At 37.8% G+C, this 22,154-nt stretch overlaps 1 protein-coding gene across 2 annotated transcripts in view; it reads left to right on the top strand.

Moving 5' to 3' along the window:
* The window catches only part of tsc22d3 (TSC22 domain family, member 3), a 204,917-nt gene extending 186,377 nt beyond the window's left edge, over nt 1-18,540 (top strand). Inside the window, exons 1-3 of one of the 2 annotated variants that reach the window (XM_039765788.1) lie at nt 14,808-15,327; nt 16,066-16,117; nt 17,160-18,540. In XM_039765788.1, coding sequence (XP_039621722.1) covers nt 15,206-15,327; nt 16,066-16,117; nt 17,160-17,411 — 426 coding nt within the window. In that variant the 5' untranslated portion in view covers nt 14,808-15,205 and the 3' untranslated portion in view covers nt 17,412-18,540. Of the gene's footprint in view, nt 1-14,807; nt 15,328-16,065; nt 16,118-17,159 lie in introns of those variants that run through there. The other variant, XM_039765787.1, reaches the window with a different exon arrangement.
* The last annotated feature ends 3,614 nt before the right edge of the window (nt 18,541-22,154 follow it).

Raw genomic sequence — 22,154 nt, 5'->3', positions numbered from 1 at the left:
CCTGCCTAAATCAGTATTCCATCTGTAAAGGCGGTGCAGCGTGCCTGCTGTCTCCTCGTACTCTGAACATTTAAAAGTTTTCCTAGTCCTACCTAAATATTTTTTCTTTCATTCTCTCTCGGTACATATCCACCCTGTTTATGAGTAGTTGTCCTCCAAATCCTAGCTTATTCATTTTTGGCAGGTTATATATATTTGTACATGCTGAAAGCTTCTTGTGGTGTCAGGGATAATATCGAAACTGTTATGGCTATTACTGATTCCTGACATTTTTATATTAGAGACAAATCACCCAGGATTCTTCCTGTGCGGCGTGCATGTGCCTTTTTTTTCATCTCACTGCTGTCATCGTGCAGTAAAAAAAGCTTAAAAATATAATGGAGCAGGATGTAAGGACACTTCAGAGATGTTTTTTTTCTGTATAATGATTGTCTACAGTAGATGGCTGGCAAAAAATAAATTATTTGAGAAGAAGAGAGCATCCCCAGAGGCATAACTACTTGACTTTTACCATCCTTTAATGATGGGGAAGGACTATTAACGTTACTGTAGTTGTAGCTAGCAAAATAATACACACAGGAAATTATATTCATTTTCCATTATTATTTGTGTTCTCTAACTATTATGTGTTTGGTGAGGTTTCCAGTAACAATTTTTCTTCTGTAACTATTTTCTTTTTTATGCTTATCACAACAGTACTGAGCAGTTTTCTTTATCTTAATAATCAATCAATCAGTTCTAGTTTTTATAAAAACCAAATGAAAAAATAAAACTGGAAATTTGGAATTTTAAATTGTACAATAAAAAATAGAAAAATCAAACAAAATATTTCCAAATTGCCTTTTCAATTGTAATCTAACAATTTCTGTGTGAAACCGTAGACATTTTATAACCCACTCATTCTCCACCTGTTTGATGAGGATCACAGTGAGAACATGCTGAATCGAACACACCATTATTAGTCTCAGCGTACATTTACTGATGGGAATTCCCAGGCACTCCCATGACAGTTGAGAAATATAAGCCTATTCTAATATTCTGGGCTTGTCCCTTGGTCTTTTTCCACTATTCCATGCTGAGTACATTTCCATTGAACTGCACCCAAGGGAAGTCCTGATATCATGGCCAAACCAAAACCATAGCTAGCCACTCCTGATCCAGAGAAGCAGGACTTTTACTCCAAAGTTCCCTAATTTTGTTTAGGTCTTTACCCTAACATGTTAAGTGAGCTCAAGCAACCTGCACAGATTATAGTGGGGCTTGTGCTCCTCATAAATCCTTACAGTTATGTTGCCAGGAATGCTGTACTCCTGTTTAGATTACCCTCAGCAACTCAGTCTGTAGAGAGGAACTGGATAAACCCATTTCCAAAATGTGACTTCCTATGATGAAACTATCAAAAACAATGAGAACCTTCCCCGAAACATGGGTTATGGGATCTACTCTTGTAGCCTGTGCAAGGATTGAGTACCTAAAGGTTAGATGAGCCAATAACCTCAAATGGGCTCAATCAAATGTGCAGTGGCTATGTGGACCTGGTAAGATGTGTTGTCAAGCATGTCAAAGATATGCATGTGATGCATGACAACACAAAAAGCCTTCCCAAAGGAAACTGCATATTTTGTCTATGAGCAGTATAACATAAAAGTACTGGTCAAAAGCTGTTGTCTAGTAAAGTGGCTATCATGCAACTTGTGATTCTCAGAAACTGGTCTTCCGATTCTGTTGTGGTGTTAGGTCTACAAGACCTCTTCCTGTCAGAGTTTCCAAAAAGCTTCCAAGTTTTTTTTTATGGTGTAGGAAACATTGACACCTTGGCTTTCTTTGCAATTTCTCTAAAGGAACTACACTTGTAAGGGCAATTGAAAGCCATCTTTCTTTTTATCACCATTTTCTCACCATTATGATAGCAATATACAGCACAGTATTGTCCAAGTAATGCTTTAGAGGCTATAGCAACCTTTGGTCCAACACTGCTTTCATACAGAGGGTTTGCAAGTAATCAACAAAATTTGGGATACATGTAGGAATTGTTCACATCAACGTTCAAGGCTTAAATAACTTCCACTGCAGAAGGAAAACTGTAGGTTTTTGACCCATTACTTGTTACTTCAAAAAGGCCACCTTGTAAACTCTGAAAATGACATTGTCTTTCATCTTTTGATATCCTAAACATTTATTTCTTAATCGCAGTCATATAAAAACTGAAAAAATGGGGGGTTTAAAAAATGTTTTGCTGGTATATATTGCTCAAAGAAATTAAGGGAACATTCAAATTACACATCATATCTTGATGAACGAAATATTCAAGTGAAAAATCTTTACAGAATAACACTGGGTAATTAGTTGAGAATAATGTAATAATGGTCAATGGAAATCAACCAGACTAAAAGGTGGAGTGAAGGGCTGGATTCACAATCAAAGTCAGAAATTGAAATCACAGTCTGATGCAACTTGTGTGAATTTCATCATGGCAACTCGAGATGTGACTTAGTAGTGTGTATGGCTCCCATGTGCCTGTATGCACTCCTGACAATGTCTGGACATGCTCCTGATGAAACAGCTGATGATGTTCGGGGATCTCTTCTCAGACATGAATGCAGGGCAACTATGAATTCCTAGACAACCTGTGGTGCTACTTGCCAGGCTCAGATACACAGATACATGAGGTCCCAGGGATTCTCGATTGGATTCAGTCAATTGCATTAGTGTCTTCATTATCCAGGACCTGTCTACACACTCTGGCCACATGAGGCTGGACATTGTCCTGCACCAGGAGGAACCTCTTCAGACCATGTTGACAGACATAGCAAACCTCCTTGAGGCGGCACGTATGAATGTGCTATTCTAGAGGAGCTGGACTACCGGTGCAACCTGAATCAGCTGCAGGTACCGCCTCATGCTACCAGTAGTGACAAGGACATTAGCAAAATGCAAAACTACAGAGGAATCAGTCAGGAAGGATAAGGAGAGATCAACTGTCTGTTGCCACCACCTGCAAAACCATTCCCTTTTGGGGGATGTCTTGCTGTTGCCTCTCCAGTGCACCTGCTGGCACTTTCATTTGCACCAAAGCAGGTGAAGTTGAATCACAATCGCTTATGCTTCCTAACTGGACAGATTGATATTCCTAAAGCTTAATTGACTTAGTGTTAGACTGTGATGATTAAGTGTTCCCTTAACACTAGAATTACCAGAGCCTACGAAAAAACTCGTAAATCCACCTTAAATCGCTTCTTAAATCCCTTCACATCTCTCCGCCAGTGTCCTTTGTTCTCTAAATGTGCTGATAAAGAGAAGCTAGAAGCAGCCGGCTATTCCATCCCCCTACCAATTTAGAACGTGCACAAACTTCTCCCAGCTCATGCCTTGATTGAGTATCTGGGAGTGAAGTGAAGTTTTAGAGTGGAAATAATAGATCGTTATTTGGAACACACACATTTCATGTCTGTTCCGTTTCTACAGTAATCTGTGTAAACACATTGTTAAAACAGAAACGTTTTTTATATTCTAGTAGTAGATGACAAAATGTAGGCATAAACTATATAATGTATGAAGCCTGAAGTCCAAATATCAAAGAAACATTTTCACAAAAGGTACAAATATAACACAATTGCGCATTTATTCAAAAATATAACTGCAGAAACAAAAAGCCGCCTTAACATGCAACATTGACAGCCATTTACTATGACTGCTTCCGTGGTGCAATAGAATCAGCTCCTGACTGGGAATCAAAAGGTTGCGAGTTCAAACCTGCACCACTCTGTTTTGAGAAGTAAACTGCTTTTAGTCTTACTATTTTAGAATAAAAGCATACATTTGATTTCAGTCTGTAACAGCCGGTGTAATTTATGATCCTTGTAAAGGTTAGCTTTGTTTTTTTTTAATTCACTTTTCATTCTCTCAGTCGCGTTCAGAATCAATCCATACAACCCCATCTGACACGGCTGTTTTCACATAAAGATGCGCTATAGCTCTGCAGTGTACTTGTGCCCGCATTCTCGTTTGCGAAATCAAGTGTCTGCGTGCACTTTTCGTGGCATTACACATGTATTTTTTGAGCATGCCCGTTTGAGCATGCTCAAACACAGGAACATATGCTGGTATAAAAGTATAACAAAACAAGTGCACTTTTATTCAAGACTACCTGTATAACCAAAGAAAACAGAAAGCAAGTTACAGTAAGTGATTGATACAACAGCTTGCATGGTGCAATGCTAAGAAGTGCTGATTTTCATTCCATGCTATATAAAATCATCACATTCAAATATTAACAGTTCCCACACACCCAAGAACCGTCCTTCCTACATTTACGACACGTGTACTTGTTGCAGTGTACACACCTCTCTGTGCTATGGTTCCTATTACACTGAATGAGCCCCTGACACTGTACTTTCTTCCCTGGGGGAAGGTCCCACATCTTCTCTCTATGCTGTGGTTTCTATTACACACCTGAAAGAAAGAGACAATATTTGTGAAAACATCATCGTACTAATGCAATATTATTTGAAAATGAACAGCGTCAGATCGGGTGTGAATTTATGCAGGAACTGGAAATTCTCTGATGTGGGAAGTTTGTGCATGTTCTAAATTGGTGGGGGGATGGAATAGCCGGCTGCTTCTAGCTTCTCTTTATCAGCACATTTAGAGGACAAAGGACGCTGGTGGAGAGGTGTGAAGGGATTTAAGAAGCGATTTAAGGTGGGACGGATTTACGAGTTTTTTCGTGGGCTCTGGTAATTCTAGTGTTAATTTTTGAAGTACTGTATATATAAATTCCCAAAATGTCTCCTCTCAACTTAAAATGATGTCGCTGTCAGCAATATCAGTTTATGAAAAATTATATATTATTAAAATGATCAAAAAATAAAGTAATAATATGTCAAACGTGATATTCCTCAGTATAAACTGCTTGTCTGTACATTAGTTCCTGAAACTATAAAAAGTGAAATCCCAAAGGTGACAAGACTACACTGAGTTCTCAGAAGAAACTGATGCATAAATATAAATTCCACACAGAATGCCATGCATCCATGCACCATGAGGCCCCACATGATCGTGACTGTGATTGTGCCATGGAAAACAAAAACAAAAAAAAACAAAAAAAAAGTTTTTCCACTTCAATTTATGCATCATGAGAAAACCCATAAGTATATTCAAATATGGTTTTATTAAACACTTTGACTAACTTAATTATAGCACATTTGTCTGTGACAAAATTAAATTAAAATTTCTGTTTCAAAAATAGATCACCTCCACCTAACTGCAGGTATTGTTAAACAGCTATCCTCATGTCGCCTAAAGAAACAAAAAGATTAAAAATGGTTAAGTGCTTTGTCTGACAGGAGCAGACATATCTAGTAAGCTACAAGACACAAAGAATGAATTGTATTTTATGCACCTCAAAATCTGAAATGCAAACTTTCTTCATTCAAAGCTAAAATACAGACAAAACAATAACTGATCCATGAAAAAATGAAAACCAACTAAATCCAAAAAAAATAAATAGAACAAAACAAACAAACAAAAAAAAAAAACTTTACACCGTCTGGACTAATTTACACATTGACGTAAATAAGCATTCTACATATGTAACGTCTGCAAAGGTTTAACACGCAAGGAAAACACTTTTTGTAAGGAGGGATAAATATTTAATGACACTTCACAAAAGGAAGTATGTGGCATTATTTATTCTGGAGCAAGTAACAGTCCAAGGTATAAATTGCATGTGACTTCAGCATATTAATTTACTTTAATGCAGATAATCTAATAGATGTTCTTTTGTTCATCCACTATTATTTCTCTGCATATTAATATAATCCAGTTTATTTCTAAAAGAACTAACATAAGATATTACAAGTAGGAGCATGCATATTTTTGCAGAACATTTCAGTTATATGATATGCTGTCGTTGCAAAATGGATGAAACAAATTGGATATTGAGGTGAAGAGTGGTTGAACCTCAAGTATGTTTCAGCAATGATTTATTTTATCATATTTGTGTATCTAGTAGATGCAGTAGCTGAGGTAGGCCAAAGATGGCCCTGAGAAACTAGTTATACATTCATACCTTATGATTGGATAATTAATTACTTTATGTCTTTAGTAACCAAATCATGATTCACTGATACTGCACTGCAATTCATTAGGTTAAAAGTAAAAGTGACAAGACTTAAGCAGATAGATAGATAGATAGATAGATAGATAGATAGATAGATAGATAGATAGATAGATAGATAGATAGATAGATAGATAGATAGATAGATAGATAGATAGATAGATAGATAGATAGATAGATAGATAGATAAGCTTTATTTGTCTCCTGGGGGGAATTTGACTTTTTACAGAAGAACCTTATATAAATAAATACATAAATAGATAAATAAATATATAAACACACACACTACAGCATAGAAAATCACACTGTTCATTACAGAGTTGTAGAGAATGTGAAGGATGTCACTTCACACATTAAAGGACTGCAGTTTCCACTTGAGTTCTATCATCTGTCTCATCCCACTTATCAATACACTCCATAAGTGCAGAATCATCTGAGAATTTTTGCAAGTGACAAGACCAGGTGTTATATTTATAGTTGGAGGTATACAGAGTGAAGAGAAAACTGCGTAACCACATTTTCACTGGTAACTTGTCCCTGGATCTCTTTAGCAGTATTGAATTATGTCCATGTGTTGTATAAAATGTGTAACATGTCTTTAAATAAATTGTTTATAGCTTAGATACAGCATATGAAAGCTAAATGTGATCTTCGAGCATGCAGTAAGAATAAGTAGAATTTACACCTAGATAGTGTCCCTTTGGTTTTGTACTTAGAAAGTGGAGAAATAACCAGAAGTTTCTGATTTTAGTTTATTACAGTCTTATAGATCATTCACAGCTCTTCACTCTTTCAAAGCAACATTCAAAAGTTGAGGCTCAGCACACTATTTCCCTTTTGCATTAAAATGTCAAAACTATGCACAATAAGTTTATGTAGGTTGCTAAGCTTTGGAGTTCCTGAGACTACATTGTTACTGACGGAGTAGGCATACTGGTTGTATGTATGAAGTGTGGAAAGACATTAGTCCATACTTTGGAAGGACAGTTTTAATGAAACATTATCCCCACACACTTGCTGCAAACTGGCCATGACCTGCATCTCAGTGGACTGTGGTAAAGGACACCCATTCATGGAGAAACATCCAAATTGTCACAGCATGTGCCTGAACCAGTGTCTGATTTTACATGAGGTGGCAACACTAAATACTGTTCTGCATTTTGCATTTATATAATTTTACTGGGATTGTTTAGCTTGAAATAGTGTAGCACATCTATGCGCTATGGCTAAGGCAAAGGTTAAAAAGTGTTTTAAAACTTGATATAAAATGGAACAGATTGCAAAAAAATAAATTAATTAAAGGAAAGTAACTAGTAAGGTAACTAGTAACTGGCCTGGTTGACACTGTAATATAGATTTGTACTTCAGCAGCTTATGTGGTCATATTTCTTCATATAATCCCTCTCACTATCTTTCTTTGACTGTAGTGCTTTTCAGCTAAAATTAACTTGACTGTTCTCGTATAACAGAAGTAGTGGGGTGGTCAGTCACAGACTCTTAACCACTTCCCTAATATCTTTGATACTGTTATGTGCTGCTGTCACCTTGTGGTCCTAGTGACCACTGCATCTCTTTTTAACTGTCATGACATCCTGATGTTTGAGATAAGTGATCGAGACAGGCAGGCAAACAGAGCTGCACTGATTAAAGGATACAGCAAGAGAATCATCAGACAGAAGCTAAGGTTAAACATTAAGAAACAGGGATAGGCCATGTGTACTTGGAGCAAAACAAATTGAAAATCATAAACAAATGCTTGATCAGAACCAAAACATCCATCTAGAAAATGTTGTTGCTTTCAAAGAGTGCTTTTTAATCAAACCCATTTCTTTATTTTTTTACAAAATTTGGATGTTATGACATATGATCCAATTCTAAATATGCGATTGCTGAGATGTCACACATCATGTAGCATATGGTTAATGCTAATGTGAACCTAAAGAATAAGAAACATAATATGAAAATGATGCCCTAAATCTTGACACTAGCTAGCCCACCTAACTAAACAAACATCTAGGGGTACCCCATCACATGTCTAGTAAAGCCTACAATCACCCTACATTCTATATCCTAAAAAAAGAAGTTATATGGCTGAGCCCTTGCTTTGTAAATTAACCCTCCATCCCACAGCACACCAGTGGTGATGTCAGGAGTCCATGACGGCATATGGTTTTACAGATGGTGTAGCTTAGGCTTTGTGAGTGTAGGTTTGTGCTGGTTGAAAGCAGTGCAGTTGTGGGATGTTTGATGGGAAAATTGGCTGATTGCTTATTCACATGCAAGTGACATCAGCATAGCCATTCCCCATTAATATTCCGTGGGTTGTTAAGGAAAACATCAACACTCACAACGAATAAAAAGAGGACTGATCGATTTTAACCTTCATGTGCTCTGGCTTTTATGGATATTTTATATGAAAAATTGCAGTGCACTTTTCTTGGCACTTTTGCACAGACCCTGTTGTTTTTGTCCTCATTGTCATAGTGCCTCATCAATGATCTCTTGTTAGACTCCCTGCAGTTGGCTTATCAAGAGAACTGGTTAGTGGATGATGCAGTCAACATAGGTCTACACTACATCCTGCAATATCTTGATAACTCAGCGACATTTGAAAGGATTCTGTTTCCGGGCTTCAAATCTGCATTCAATATAATAATCCTAGAACTCCTCCACTCGAACTTACTCAGTTTTTCATTCCTGTCTCCACTTGTCAATGAATCACGAGTTTCCTGACCAACAGAAAACAGCAAGTGAAACTGGGGAAACTCACCTCTAGCTGTCGCACAATCAATATGGGCACCTACCCCCCGGGGGATTTGTGCTGTCCCCACTGCTCTTCTTCTTCTACACTAATGATTATGCATCTAAAGATCCCTCTGTCAAACTTATCAAATATCCTTTGGCTCACCAAGAATGGTGATGAGTCTGCATACGGATGAGAGGTCAGCAGCTGGCCCTTTGTTGTAGTCAGAACATTCTCGAGCTAAACACTTCCAAAAATGAGAAGATGACATTGGATTTTAGGAGAATTCCCACAATAATATCCCTCCTCTTCATAATTATTACTGTTGTGAAAATCTTCACGTTTCTGGAATCTATAATCTCCCAGGACTTGAACTGGGAGACCATTGTGATGTCCATTGTAAAAAAGGCACAACAGCGAATGTACTTCCTGCGACAGCTGAGGAAATTCAACCTTCCACAAAACTGCTGATTCAGTTCTATACGTCAGTCATTGAGTCTACTCTCAGGTCATCCATAACAGTGTGGTTCAGATCAGTGACTATACATGACAAAAACAGGCTACAATGAATAGTCAGGTCTGCCGAAAATATCATTGGTGCCAGTCCGCCCACCTTACAGGACCTGTATTATTCTAGAGTCATGAAACAGAGTGATGAAAATCATCACCGACCACTCACATCCAGGCCACAACCTTTTTAAACTTCTTTCATCAGCCAAGTGTCATAGATTAATATATAAGATATAAGAACAGATTTTTTCCCACAGGCCTTTAAGCTCATGAATGGTTAATTCAGCTTAATTGGGCTGGTGTCCATACCCCCTCAGGCCTCACAGGGTCTTTCAATACTGTTTACATATTGTTAATACTTGCTTTCAGTGTTTATTTCAGCATTTCTTGCAGAGTTGCACTCTACACTGTGTGTGCACATATATATTTACATTCTCTGTCATTTTTTGTTTTTTATCTCTGATGTGATTAATAGTTGTGTGTATGTCAATTATGTACCTTATACTTGGAGAATCACCAAAACCAAAGTCAAATTCGTTATATGGGTGCATACCTGGCCAATAAATGTGATTCTGGTTCTGATAACAATCATTGTCCCAGGAAATGGAAGATGCCAATCCTGTGGGCAACCAGTGGATCACCACAGCCTGTTAATTCAGTTGCACTGGTGGTAAATATAAGTGAATCTTCTGCATCAATATCTGTGGCTCATCTCTCCACATCTTATCCATAAAATAGGAAATTTCAGAATATTAAACATATGTTAAAGGTGTTTTCTATTTGTATTACACCCCACACACATATAACTGATTTTAAAAGACAGAATATAATGATCAAAGTTGTTTGTTTTATTGTTTGACCCCCAGCAATATCTGGAAGGGATCCCCTGCTGATTCCAATATTGAAGAAACATAGAACCTGAATGATGTTCTGACTCCTTCATTCAGTTATAACAGCTAGTAGGAAGTCTCTGAAATCAAGCCTATCCAAAGGAGATATGCGTGAGGTACAGACAATGCCCTAAATCTCTCCAAATAAATTGAGAGATCTTCATTATACAACTTCTTGAAACCTAATCGAATTGTTTATGGCAAATAGCTCATTAGCTAGAGTTAATTAGGCAAACATGGTTCCTAATTTCTGTTTGAATAGATTAAACTTTTCTTTGATTCATTGACATGTTACTAAAATAATAACCTCTCAAAGATTATATGGAAGGGCACTTAACAGGAGGAAAGTTCACAGGACAGTGTCTGCACTATAATAATGTATATGTAACTTCAAATATAATTAACAGTTCAATATTTGACAATAATGAATATATATGTATAAATATATACATGTATATGGTATATTTATATATTATATTATACTACTGCCTCCCACATCTAGCATCATTGCTTGAATCTTGCTTCCACAGTTTACATTAAATGGGAACTCTGAACTGACCATATTTGTTTGAGTGGCTACTGACATGGAACGGTCTCCTGTCCAGAATTATTTCTGGGTTGCTGCTAGAATATACAGTATGTTCTCTCCCCATGACAATGAATTGGATTAAATGAGTCCGATAATATATTCATTTAAGTACGTACTCAATAACGCTGTCCAACTATGAAGGCAATCATGTTGGGCTGAATGGGGTGCTTACTCTATGTGACACATGAACTCATATATAATGTTAAAACTAAAAAGAGTGATTGCAAGTTCCTGCCCTAAAGAGACACTCCTTCAGCCAGGTCACTCCAAGTCAAGGCTAAGAATTTGAAGGTCAGATTTTCAAAAGCCTGAGGAAACTGGTCTGCAGTAAGCGTAATGCACACCCATAACAAGCTTCCATCAAGATTACCTCTACCAGCAAAGATTAATGGTCATGTATTACAAAAAAGCACCAGTTTCCCTTGAAATAAAAACAACAATTAGGATTACCATGATGTCTGTAATAAACCTCACTAATGTGTAATAAATGAAACAAAATACAAATACAAAGTCATGTCTACAAGCAGAGAAAGGGAAACAAAGGAAAACAATAAAAACATTTGTCAATTGAGCCTATAATTTGTTAGTGCAATAAAATATGAACAAAATATATCTCAGGTAAAGGTGTCCGTAGGAAAGAGAAATTTAAGTTTTCTCAAGTCCTTTGCACACCCCAGTTAGATAGATAGATAGATAGATAGATAGATAGATAGATAGATAGATAGATAGATAGATAGATAGATAGATAGATAGATAGATAGATAGATAATGAGTTGTTAAATAAAAAACTGCAGTTAAAATGTGAAGAGTCACTTAGGTTTCAAACAAATTTATATAAAAGTAAATAAAAGGGGAAAAGCAATACAATTAGAATAAAAAAAACAAAAAAAAAAAAACAAAATTGAAAGCCAGTAGTGATGAGTTCATTACTGTTGCCTTTACAAGAGTGCACCAAGTAGCCTGGCAGGGCTACAGTCTTTATGGAATTTTATTCTGGTGCTCTGATTTCCACCCACAGTTCAAAGCTATGAAGTGGACTGATAGCACTAAATTATGTGGATGTGTACATGTGTACCTCACAGTAGACTCACAGCTCTCCTGTGAACCTATACACTGCATTAAGTAGGTTCAAACACAGAAAAGATAAATGAATATTTTTACAGTGTTACTTAGAATTTGTTTAATGAAATGCTCAAAACAAAAATATCAAAACCCATTAATTTATTTTTATAATATATGTATTCTGTTATTCAAAGGTTACCCTGCTGCACATCTGACATGAAGTGCAACAATACCTAAACAAGATTTCAGGTTCTCCAAGGGTGGTGGCAGGTATTCCAAACATACAGCATAATTGAGATGTTTTCATTTTCTTCACTGTTGACTGTTTTGCCTGCATTTGGCACAGACCAAAATCAGTTAAAAATGTCATCTGGAAACTTAATGGATCATGATTTTTATTTTCTTATTTTAAAATAAAGGAAAATGTACAGTTTAGAGTTTTAAAACTCCAGAAAAAAAATAATGATTATGTAACACAGATATCCTGCTGAGACTGCATTTCAGTCATTGGATCAAGATTTAGTCATTCACTAAAAGAAGAAAATAAAATGAGAGAATGAGGCAAATAAACAAGTAAGAACCTAAAGAAACATGAACATGTAGCTCTAATTGAAGGATAGTGTGAAACAAAATAATCAAAATTTTCTCATATGCCCTCGGCCTCATTAAACAGTATAGCGTGCTTCAGACAATTTTGTTTACCTGCAGTGAAAAATGTGGCAAGGGTTAAGAAGGCCTAATTAGTAGGGTGGGACAGCAGGATTAACAAACAGCAGGTGAACAGTAAGCAAAAATCTCGATTATATAACCCTTCAAACACTAAGGCACAGAACTTAGAGCTGTTTTTATAAAGACTCACAAAAGAATTAAATAAAATTATTGATTTTTCTTTTCATTAAATTGATTCTCAGTGGTAGAGTTGCCAAGATTAAAATTAATCTGCTCTTTTATAAATACAATTTTTAATTGTGATAATCACCCCACCTCTAGTCACTGTTTTGCAAAAACTTTTTTTTGTCAGTCTACTTTTTAAAGTCTGAGCTGGAGAGCGCTTAGCACTGCAGCCTCATGGTTTGAAACCCATATGGTTGCTACCTGTTTAGAATGTGCACACACACACACACACACACACATATGATCACAGATGTATGTGTGAGGTTAATTGATGTCTCTCAGGTGTGTCTACGTGAGTTTGAGTTTAGGGGGACGTGTGTGTCAGCAGACTTGATATAGACTGATTTCCCATCCTCAATCTAAATGGGATCAAGGAGGTTTGAAAATGTCACAGTATTTTTCTAATAGTTCTATAGAAATGATTTTTATATAAATCAGTTATTTGGGTTCAGTTTGTTTAGGAATTGGGCAAGTGTTCTCCTAGACAGCCTAAATGCAGACTCTTGCAGTGTGTTCTTCTGCATTTACTCTCCAGACTTGTCTTTTTTTTATTCTGAGTTGCAATGTATTCTCTAGTAATAATAATAATAACTGCTGACTCGCGGTAATGAGACCCAGGTTCGCTTCCCGGGTCCTCCCTGCATGGAGTTTGCATGTTCTACCCGTGTCTGCGTGGGATTCCTCTGGGCACTCCGATTTCCTCCCACGGTCCAAAGACATGGTGCATTGGCGATTCTAAATTTTCCCTAGTGTGTGCTTGGTGTGTGTGTGTGAATACTTTGTATACAGTGTCCTTTGAGAAATCTGGCATGATAGATAGATAGATAGATAGATAGATAGATAGATAGATAGATAGATAGATAGATAGATAGATAGATAGATAGATAGATAGATAGATAGATAGCCTTCGAAATGCAAATGTGTCCAACTCATGAAATACATAGACCTATGTACTAAAATAAACAATATCACCTTAGAAAGTGTATGGCTAGGCAAATTCTAGTTTAGAGCTCCCCAGGTTGATGCAACAGGCTCTTAAGATTTCAGACTTTAAAATGTATATTTATACTTTGCCACCACTAGGGGTCAGGCTATGAAAACTTTTACGCATTGCTGCCTCAGGCTTTTTCGCTGGAACTCCTCAAGGACAGCATGTACGCTTTGCAAAAACAAGTCAGACATAATTCTGATGTTATATGCGGCATAAACTTAACACTTAGAACGGTAGATTGAACTGCCAACAAAGGAGGTAAGAAGGTAGGTTTATTGATCAAACTAACCCTTTAAATAAATGTGCAAAGCATACGGTTATTAAATACAGTGCCGCATTTTTTGCAATCATACGGAGACTTTATTCTTGCGGGTTTGTTTGTCTTGAAGTTCAAGACTGGAACATTGCCCGTAGCTACACTGTCAGCATTGGTGTATTTTTCGCAAGTTGAATGACGGACATGTTTTTTTTTTTCTTGCAAAATAAATATCGTGTATTAACGTTGTATACATTTATTTTGAAGTCAATAGTTAAACGTGCATAACTTAACGAGTTTTACTAAAGCAGGTTTATTATTGATTGTGACTGAAATCGTCGTGATCACTCAACGATAAGGCATCCCAAACGGCACCTCAATGCACATTTATGTTTTACAATACAGACACGGAATAACAGTGAATTTCACAAATCTGCAAAAACAAAGATGTCTGACATTTATTAAAATGATGTGGAGACTGTATAGAGGCACATGTAAGAATAATTTGATATTTTTACACAAGTTGCAGGTGAGAGACTGAAACCTCTACTGGAAAACGATAGTCTCTAAATCTCGCATTCTCCTATTTGTGTGCACGCATTTGGGTCCTTCTGGTAAAATACCAAAGGAGAGTAAACGGGTGACGACTTCTAGCCATTTCGGTTTGCACAAAATTGGGAACAGCACACACCTGCCCCATTGTTTACCATTTTTCCCTTAGTATATACTGTATGTATATGCATATAAAGGCAGAGTTGGTTGGTGGCGTTGCAGTGCTGGCGAACTCGCTTGCCTACCTGAGGGCGCACGCACTGCGGCTCACTGTCTGCAGCAGACGCCAGGTCGCTGTTTATTGTTCTAATTCAGGGTTCAGAGAGGGGGCAGGGTGAATCGGTGCCAAACAGGTCATTAGAATAATTTATGCTGGCGTAGTTGAGCGTGATGTGACGTCAGCAGCCCGGGTATAAGAAGCCAGCGTCTCAGAAATAGACTCACCACACAAGCCGCACAGTCGCTGCTTTTGGCACGCAAGCACTTAGCTCGAGACGCGTTAGTTGTTGCCGAGGGCTACCGCTCAGTTACCCACGACACGTCTCTTTCACGGCTGCCAAAGTGGCGAATAGCATCCTGCAAACGGGTCTCATCCTTAATATGAGCACGGAAATGTTTAAAAGCCCCATGGAGGTTGCTGTTTATCAGCTTCACAACTTTTCGATCTCGTTTTTTTCCTCGTTGCTGGGAGGCGATGTGGTGTCAGTAAAGCTCGACAACAGGTAAATATGCGCGTGCGTCTCACATTTGTGTTTTTGCTTGCAAACAATTAACACCGCTGGCATGCATTTCATACATCGTCGGGAAGGCTGCGTGGCGTGTTTTGTTACAGCGGGAATTTTTTAAGTACTATCTTTTAAACGTAAAAAACAGAATTCGGCATGCTTTGGGGGAAAAAACGATGGCGTGCGGGGCGATCCAAGCAGACGTCTTTTGTGGACCACTTGTGCTTTGCTAACCTCATGTATGCAAGTGACGGAGAAGAATGTTTTTTTTATTGAGAATTGATAAAAAGAGGTGGAAAAGTTTGAAATTGTACTATCGCCTTACTCAAAGCGGGGTTGGGGGGAGGGGGTTGTCGTCGAGGCTGGGGATTTTCCTTGTTCTGCTACAGACTTGGACAGGTTTATCCCGGTTTGATCTGGCTGGGACTGGTTGGTGAAAAGGGAATTCCCAATCTCCGAGCAAATTTAAAGGAATGCGGGGTTTGTTTCTCGAATCCCTTATATTATTACATTAGGTGTAAGGGTTTTTTTAATATTGGAGATGTAAAGAATGCAGTGTTACCGAGGCTGCTGCTGATGAAATCAAACCGCACAGCCGTGCTGGGGGAGGGGCGGGAGGAACGCTGCAGTTGAGATGCTTCAGACGGCTCTCCGCTCGGCTCATTGTAACGCTAAATCGTACCTATAATCGTGAACTTTTTGTAATCATAGTTTTACCTTTCTTCCCCCCCCCAGTGCCTCTGGTGCTAGCGTTGTGGCAATTGACAACAAAATAGAACAAGCAATGGTGAGTTTCATTTTGTTCATTACATCGTATTGCGTAGGGAACTGTAGATGCACATAGGTAATATTTTAAAGCCAGTATTGTAATTTTAGCCAATGTATGCACAATGTTTATAATCTGCAAAATGTCACTTAATATGTGATCAATTGTGCACATCTACAATGCATGTATTAGAATATACAGTAAGTGTAAGGTGTAAAGGTTAAAGTGGTAGGAATTGCTGGTGTAAATAAATCGCATGGACTATAATCAGTATAGCAGGTTAACAGCTTTTTTTCAAAACTGCATGCCTTTAGAGTCGGTGTTTTGAGTTGCAGGGTTTGTTTGCCTTGTATATAGTAAAGCAGGACTGAAAATGGGAGTATACACTGCATAGTTTTAAAAGGGTATCTTTGAAAAAGGTGGTGAATATTTCCAATAAGTTTTAAATAAACAGTAAATGTTTCAATACTTTTATTTCAGTAAGCAGGTTTTACTGTAGTAATGTCGGTTAATTCAAATGTATGTGGCATATACAGATCTCCTATAGTATGTATCAGACGGATTATCCTCATTTTTGCAATCCAGCTTTCATTCCAACGCCTGAATTTTGCTTTCCAGGCAAAATTATCTATATGATAACACATAGATTAATGGCTCTGATTGTATGGTGCATATAGTGAGAAACTTGGTAGGTGTGTGGCAAGGCTTAGACTTTGCACTAGACGGAACTCAGAATTGAGACTCCTCTAAAGGTCACTGAACCGATGAATACATCAGGCTGTGGAAAAGGGAGCACAGCAGCAGCAGCATGGAATTGCATTTAATCTGTTAATATTAACAAAGGCAGTTTTGCTGTAAAACTGACAAATAGAAAGCAGAACACCCTGCCACAAAAACAAAAAAAAATATATCCTGATGTCTGGGGAAGTTGAAATGGGCGGTGACAGGAAGCACCATTTCTTTCCTGAGAACACAGGGTTGGTGAGGCCAGTAGATGGAAACTTTGTGTCTGAGACAAATTTAGATGAATATTTATAGTGTGCTTTTTTTTCCCCTGCTTTAGGACCTCGTAAAGAATCACCTAATGTATGCAGTCAGGGAGGAGGTGGAAATTCTCAAAGAACAGATCAAAGAATTGGCAGAAAAGAACTCGCAGCTGGAGAGGGAAAACAGCCTCCTTAAGAATCTTGCAAGCCCAGAGCAACTGGAAAAGTTCCAGTCTCGTTTGCCCTCGGATGTCCCCATGTTCCTGGAGGATCAACCACTAGTGTCAGAAACGCAGGCGTCTCCCATCACTGGTGGCTCTGCTGTATAAGTGGCTCTGTCTTGGGGTGGGCAGAGCCACGAGACTATTCAGAAATTAACCTCCTTTTGAATTGTGGAATAACTACAAATGAGATGGTTGTACACATGAAGAAAGACATTCCAATGGCTTAAGCCTGTTTTCTGTGTAACATACAATCCAAGCCACAAGCAATGGGACAGCGAAGAGCCCCGTGCTGGGCACTACTCATATCTTGCCTCTGGATAAGAGACAAAGTGGAAAAGCGAGAGCTGGCCGAGAGTATGGAGCCAAGACGCCAGGGATGTTCTTCTCTTCTGCTTCCCGGAAGCAAGCCAAGGAAATCGATCCTCCTGGGAAGACAGTTTTATTTAAGAGCATGGATATCCTGGAAGATGCCACTTTTCCTACTTGAGAAATCTGGAGCTTCACATGATGTGACTGTTCCTTTAGTAACATTGGTCTTTTTTAATGTATGTAAGCAGATTAAACTTCAGTGATAAATTCAGACGACTCTAAGGACTGATAATGGTCAGCTGAAGTGACTACTTGTGATATTTAAAAGAAAAAACTTGCTTGTATACTTTGGGTTATGTTGCTTTGGGGATTACAAATTCCAATCAAGAAGCAACTTCTAGGTGGTGTACATTTTATGGGGAAGAAACTTACAGATTTGCATAATTGTGTAAATTTGTGTAAAGTGGAACTATGCTTAAGTATGTTTTTTAATTTGCACAACAATTTGAATTGTGCATTCACAATGTTGTACATGAAGTACAAATGCATCATTGTAAGTCATGCAAAAGACTGAGCAGCTCTGTGTCAAATTAGGAGGACCCCCCTTTCACATTCAAGAAGTAAACAGATGTGTTGGTCGATTGGGGTGTGGCATTCAGGGACTTCGCAGAGACTGTCATGGATCACAAGTTAAGCAAGCCCAAGGTTGATGGATCAACACTTTTTCACCAGTAAAAAAATAGCTACCAAAGATGTCTTTGTTACAAACCAGCAAGTCTGTTGGCACAATGTCTTGTTAGCACTTGTAACTTTGATACTTGGGTGACTTCTTGCCATAATGTATCCTTGTAACTGACATGTTGAGTTTACTGTATTCATACTGTCTGAACATTGCAATAAATATACCAGAGTTTTCACAAACGTAGCCTTTTTTTATGTATATATGTTGCAGGTAGATATTGCTGGATTTTTTATATGAAGTCTCAAATACACAAGAGACAAGCATCATTTGATACTGGAAGTAGATTAAATTGAAGGCAATAGTTTGGGTGTAGACAAGAGTGTGTCTACCATTTGGCTCTTTGATCATTTCACTAGTTTTACTTTGCAGACCTGTGATACTGATTTAAGGTTGTGTGGGGTTTTTTTTTTGTTTTGTTTTTTTGCCTTTCTCTCTCCCCCCCCCCATATCTGTAGTTTTTAGTTGGCCAATAAAAGGTATTTTGCTTGGCTTTTCTCTACATTCATAATGGCTAACACGGTACAACATCCCTCTATCTGTAAAACTTATTGGCCATAACTTACTACAGTCTGGTTAAGCCTACAGAAATTTCAGTAAAATCTGAGATGGGTGCACCTGGGTAATCCAATTTAATTTTCAGTAATTTGTCTTATGAGAAGTTATCTGCAGAGGAGTTGTGTATGTTGATTGAGCTCTTCCAATTTTTTTTTTTTTTCTCTAGAATGCGCAGTGTTTATCTCTGGGTCAGATTTCTGGCCAATGTAAATTTCTGCTATTTAGTATGAATTATAAATTTCTGTTACACAATAACTTGAACGAAGGTCACTGAAGATGTTAAAGCTTTAAGTCCCTGTAGATGCCTCCCTGAAGGCCTTGAATACAATAAAATCAAATGTGTTATATAAAAAAACTGCCAATTTCAATTTTTCTACTAATTGAGAAAAATACCAAATATCTTTTACTAATACTTCAAAGGAAAGGCACATTACATGTTTTAAGATAAGCCTTTTTAGCTGCTAATCTTTGGTTTTTGTACCTTTTTTGTTCTCATATTCTTGATTGGAAATCGGGTTAACTGATGGTAACTAGATAAAATGCATGCAATTTCCAAAAAATAAACCTGAAAAGTTGTTTAATTGCTAATAATATGTCTATTTTGGTTCAGCTTTTACTAACAAGTGCATCAAAGGTAATTCACATAATAATGCTGGACAGTTTAACAAAACCTCATTATAATCCTAATTACAGAGCAGTCATAAACTGTTCTGTGGCAAATGTGCAGAATAGTGTTTGCTCTTGTATTGGAAAACTGAGCCGTACCTAATTAATACATTTTTATCACATGGAGCAGTAGATAAATGTTACCATTATGCCCTTAAGCAAATCAACCTAGTCATGATAAGCTTTATTTTGTTTTTTTTTTTTTTTTTTTTTTTAAATGCAGGTCCAGTTTTTATGTACTGTATAGTTCATCCATTTGTCCATCTTCCAAACCCTCTTCACCCTCCGCACAGTCACAGAAGCTGGAATCCATCCCATCAATAGTGTGCAAGGCAACAACAATGTGGATTGTAAAAAAAAGTGTAGTTTTTATAGAAATCTTTCATTATGTTGAGCCCAGCTTTGTTCAAGAAATGCAAATCTGATTGAAATGCATTATTTCTATTTTTAGGATTCAACTCCATATTGCTTATTTCCATTCAGCTATGTTTTGCTTTAGATGGCATAGTGTTGGCAGTGGTTAAGTGTTGTTGCCTCACAGCTCCAAGGGTGCAAGTTACATATTCTCATGTCTGCAAGGCTTTCTCTCTAGGCACACTCATACTTCACAAAGACTTGTATTTTGGGTTCATCTGTGGCGTGGATGTATGGGAATGTTCTGGTTTATGTCTTGCACCTGGTGTTCCTAAGACAGGTTTCAGCTCCCTTCAGCAGTAAAATTGGGTTAAGGAGGTATTGATGAATGGAAGTCTTCCAACTGTGCTTCTCACACCTACACCCCACCCAACCCCACCTATGCTAGAAATTAATGGAGTAATGAAAGAATTCCTGGGGTCTATAACCACACATACAGCACAGATATATAAATACCAGCCAGAAGCCTAAATGCTGTAACACAATATGAGATTATATGATGTGTATTGTACTTGTGAAGAGGTATATGGTGACCCCAGCTTTACCTTAGAATATCTATTTTAGTGTATGTTCTCACTCTTTTATGTTTTTACCTTTCCTGGTTGGCTGGCCTCTTGTTCTTCTGGTCCGTAAAATAGTGGTGACATGGTTTGTGTTGCTGTTGCAAAACTTAGCCAGTTTTCATGTTTTCCCCAGGCTTGTGTGGGGTTTCCCCTAGGAATTCTAGTCCCATGGTATGTGTGTGTTATGCACACCAATATGACTAAGCATGGCAGTTTGTGCGAGTGTGCTATACGTTGGACATGCTTGTCATCCACAGTGTTTATTGCCTTGCACTAGGCCTTCCTGCAGTAACTGGCATCAAAAATATAGACGGAAGTGTGATGTTCTAGTCAGAGGAGCACTCCAAATGAAAAAAGAAATTTAAGTTGCCTTGTGTTCGTAATACCAATCTGCAGCTGCTGTCAAAGAGGCAATGCCTTAAGGAGAGCAGAGATTATGCATTTTGTATTGTTATTATCACTTAACCGTACTCCATGCTTGTTTCTGCAGCTCAATCTGCTGATGTAAGTCTTTTCAAAATTACTTTCTCTAAGCCGAAAGCAGCCAATGTTAAAAAGGTTGCCTGAGGAATTTGCAGAGCTGCTGGCCAGTAACACTGTGGTCAACAACAGCTGTTCATCTCGAACATGGCTGCATGCATAAACAAGCGCAGTCTCCAGCGAGTTAATGCTGTCCAACTGGAACACTGGGCGCTCTTCATGAAACAATTCGCTGCCCTTCTTCATATCAAGTCTTTCAATTTTTTTTTAATATGTATGACTCATTGCAGTGCCAGTCTGCTTAATACAAGTATTTTCTCAGGCGCTGGCTGTTCCCAAGTGCCAGTAGCATTTTTTTCTTTCCTTATCTGGTAATATCATTGCTACTTTGTTTCCCCTTGTGTAAAATAAACACATCTAGCAAGAAGACAGGGGATTTGGTTTATGCTTAATTTATAAATGTGTTAGACAGAAATATTTTGGCTGAGTGTAAGGAACATACTGATACAGGTCAAGTGCATCTTTTTGTACACAACTGAAGTCACTGGACTCAACACAGCTACAGGTCAAAGTGTATTAAAAAGCTACACTAGTCATTTTGGTTTGAGTGTATATATACAGTATATATTAAAAAAACAAACAAAAAAAAACCTACCAGACACTATACCCTTATAGCCACTTCAGACCAAAACCAGGCATTTCAGAATGTTGAAAATGTCCTGTTAATAATATCAACTTACACTTGGAATGTTTTGGTTAAGCACAACTTATGTTTGAGATTTTATTTCTAGATTTTAGCATCATTTCAGTACTGTCAAGCTGCATCTACTGACTGAGAAGCTGTTAAAATTCTACAGTAGATTACATTATGTTGATGTTATGCAACTTTTTTATAATGAGGTTTCAGTATTACCCTTAATATCCTTTAACCAGTAACTATTGTGGTGTTCCCAGTACTTTAGGTTTGGTATACAGATAAGTGCCAAGTGGCTTTGCTGCCATCTTCATTTTTTGAAGTATAGTGGTGTTTGGCCTGCAGGGGGCATTCAGCCCTCCTGGCCCAACACACATTTTTTATTTTCCAGTGGGAAAAGCTTCAGTTTTGTTTCCCATATGCAG

The sequence above is a fragment of the Polypterus senegalus genome, chromosome 10 (assembly GCF_016835505.1).
Source record: "Polypterus senegalus isolate Bchr_013 chromosome 10, ASM1683550v1, whole genome shotgun sequence".
Classification (NCBI taxonomy): domain Eukaryota; kingdom Metazoa; phylum Chordata; class Cladistia; order Polypteriformes; family Polypteridae; genus Polypterus; species Polypterus senegalus.
This window is presented reverse-complemented; position numbering and strand designations above follow the sequence as displayed.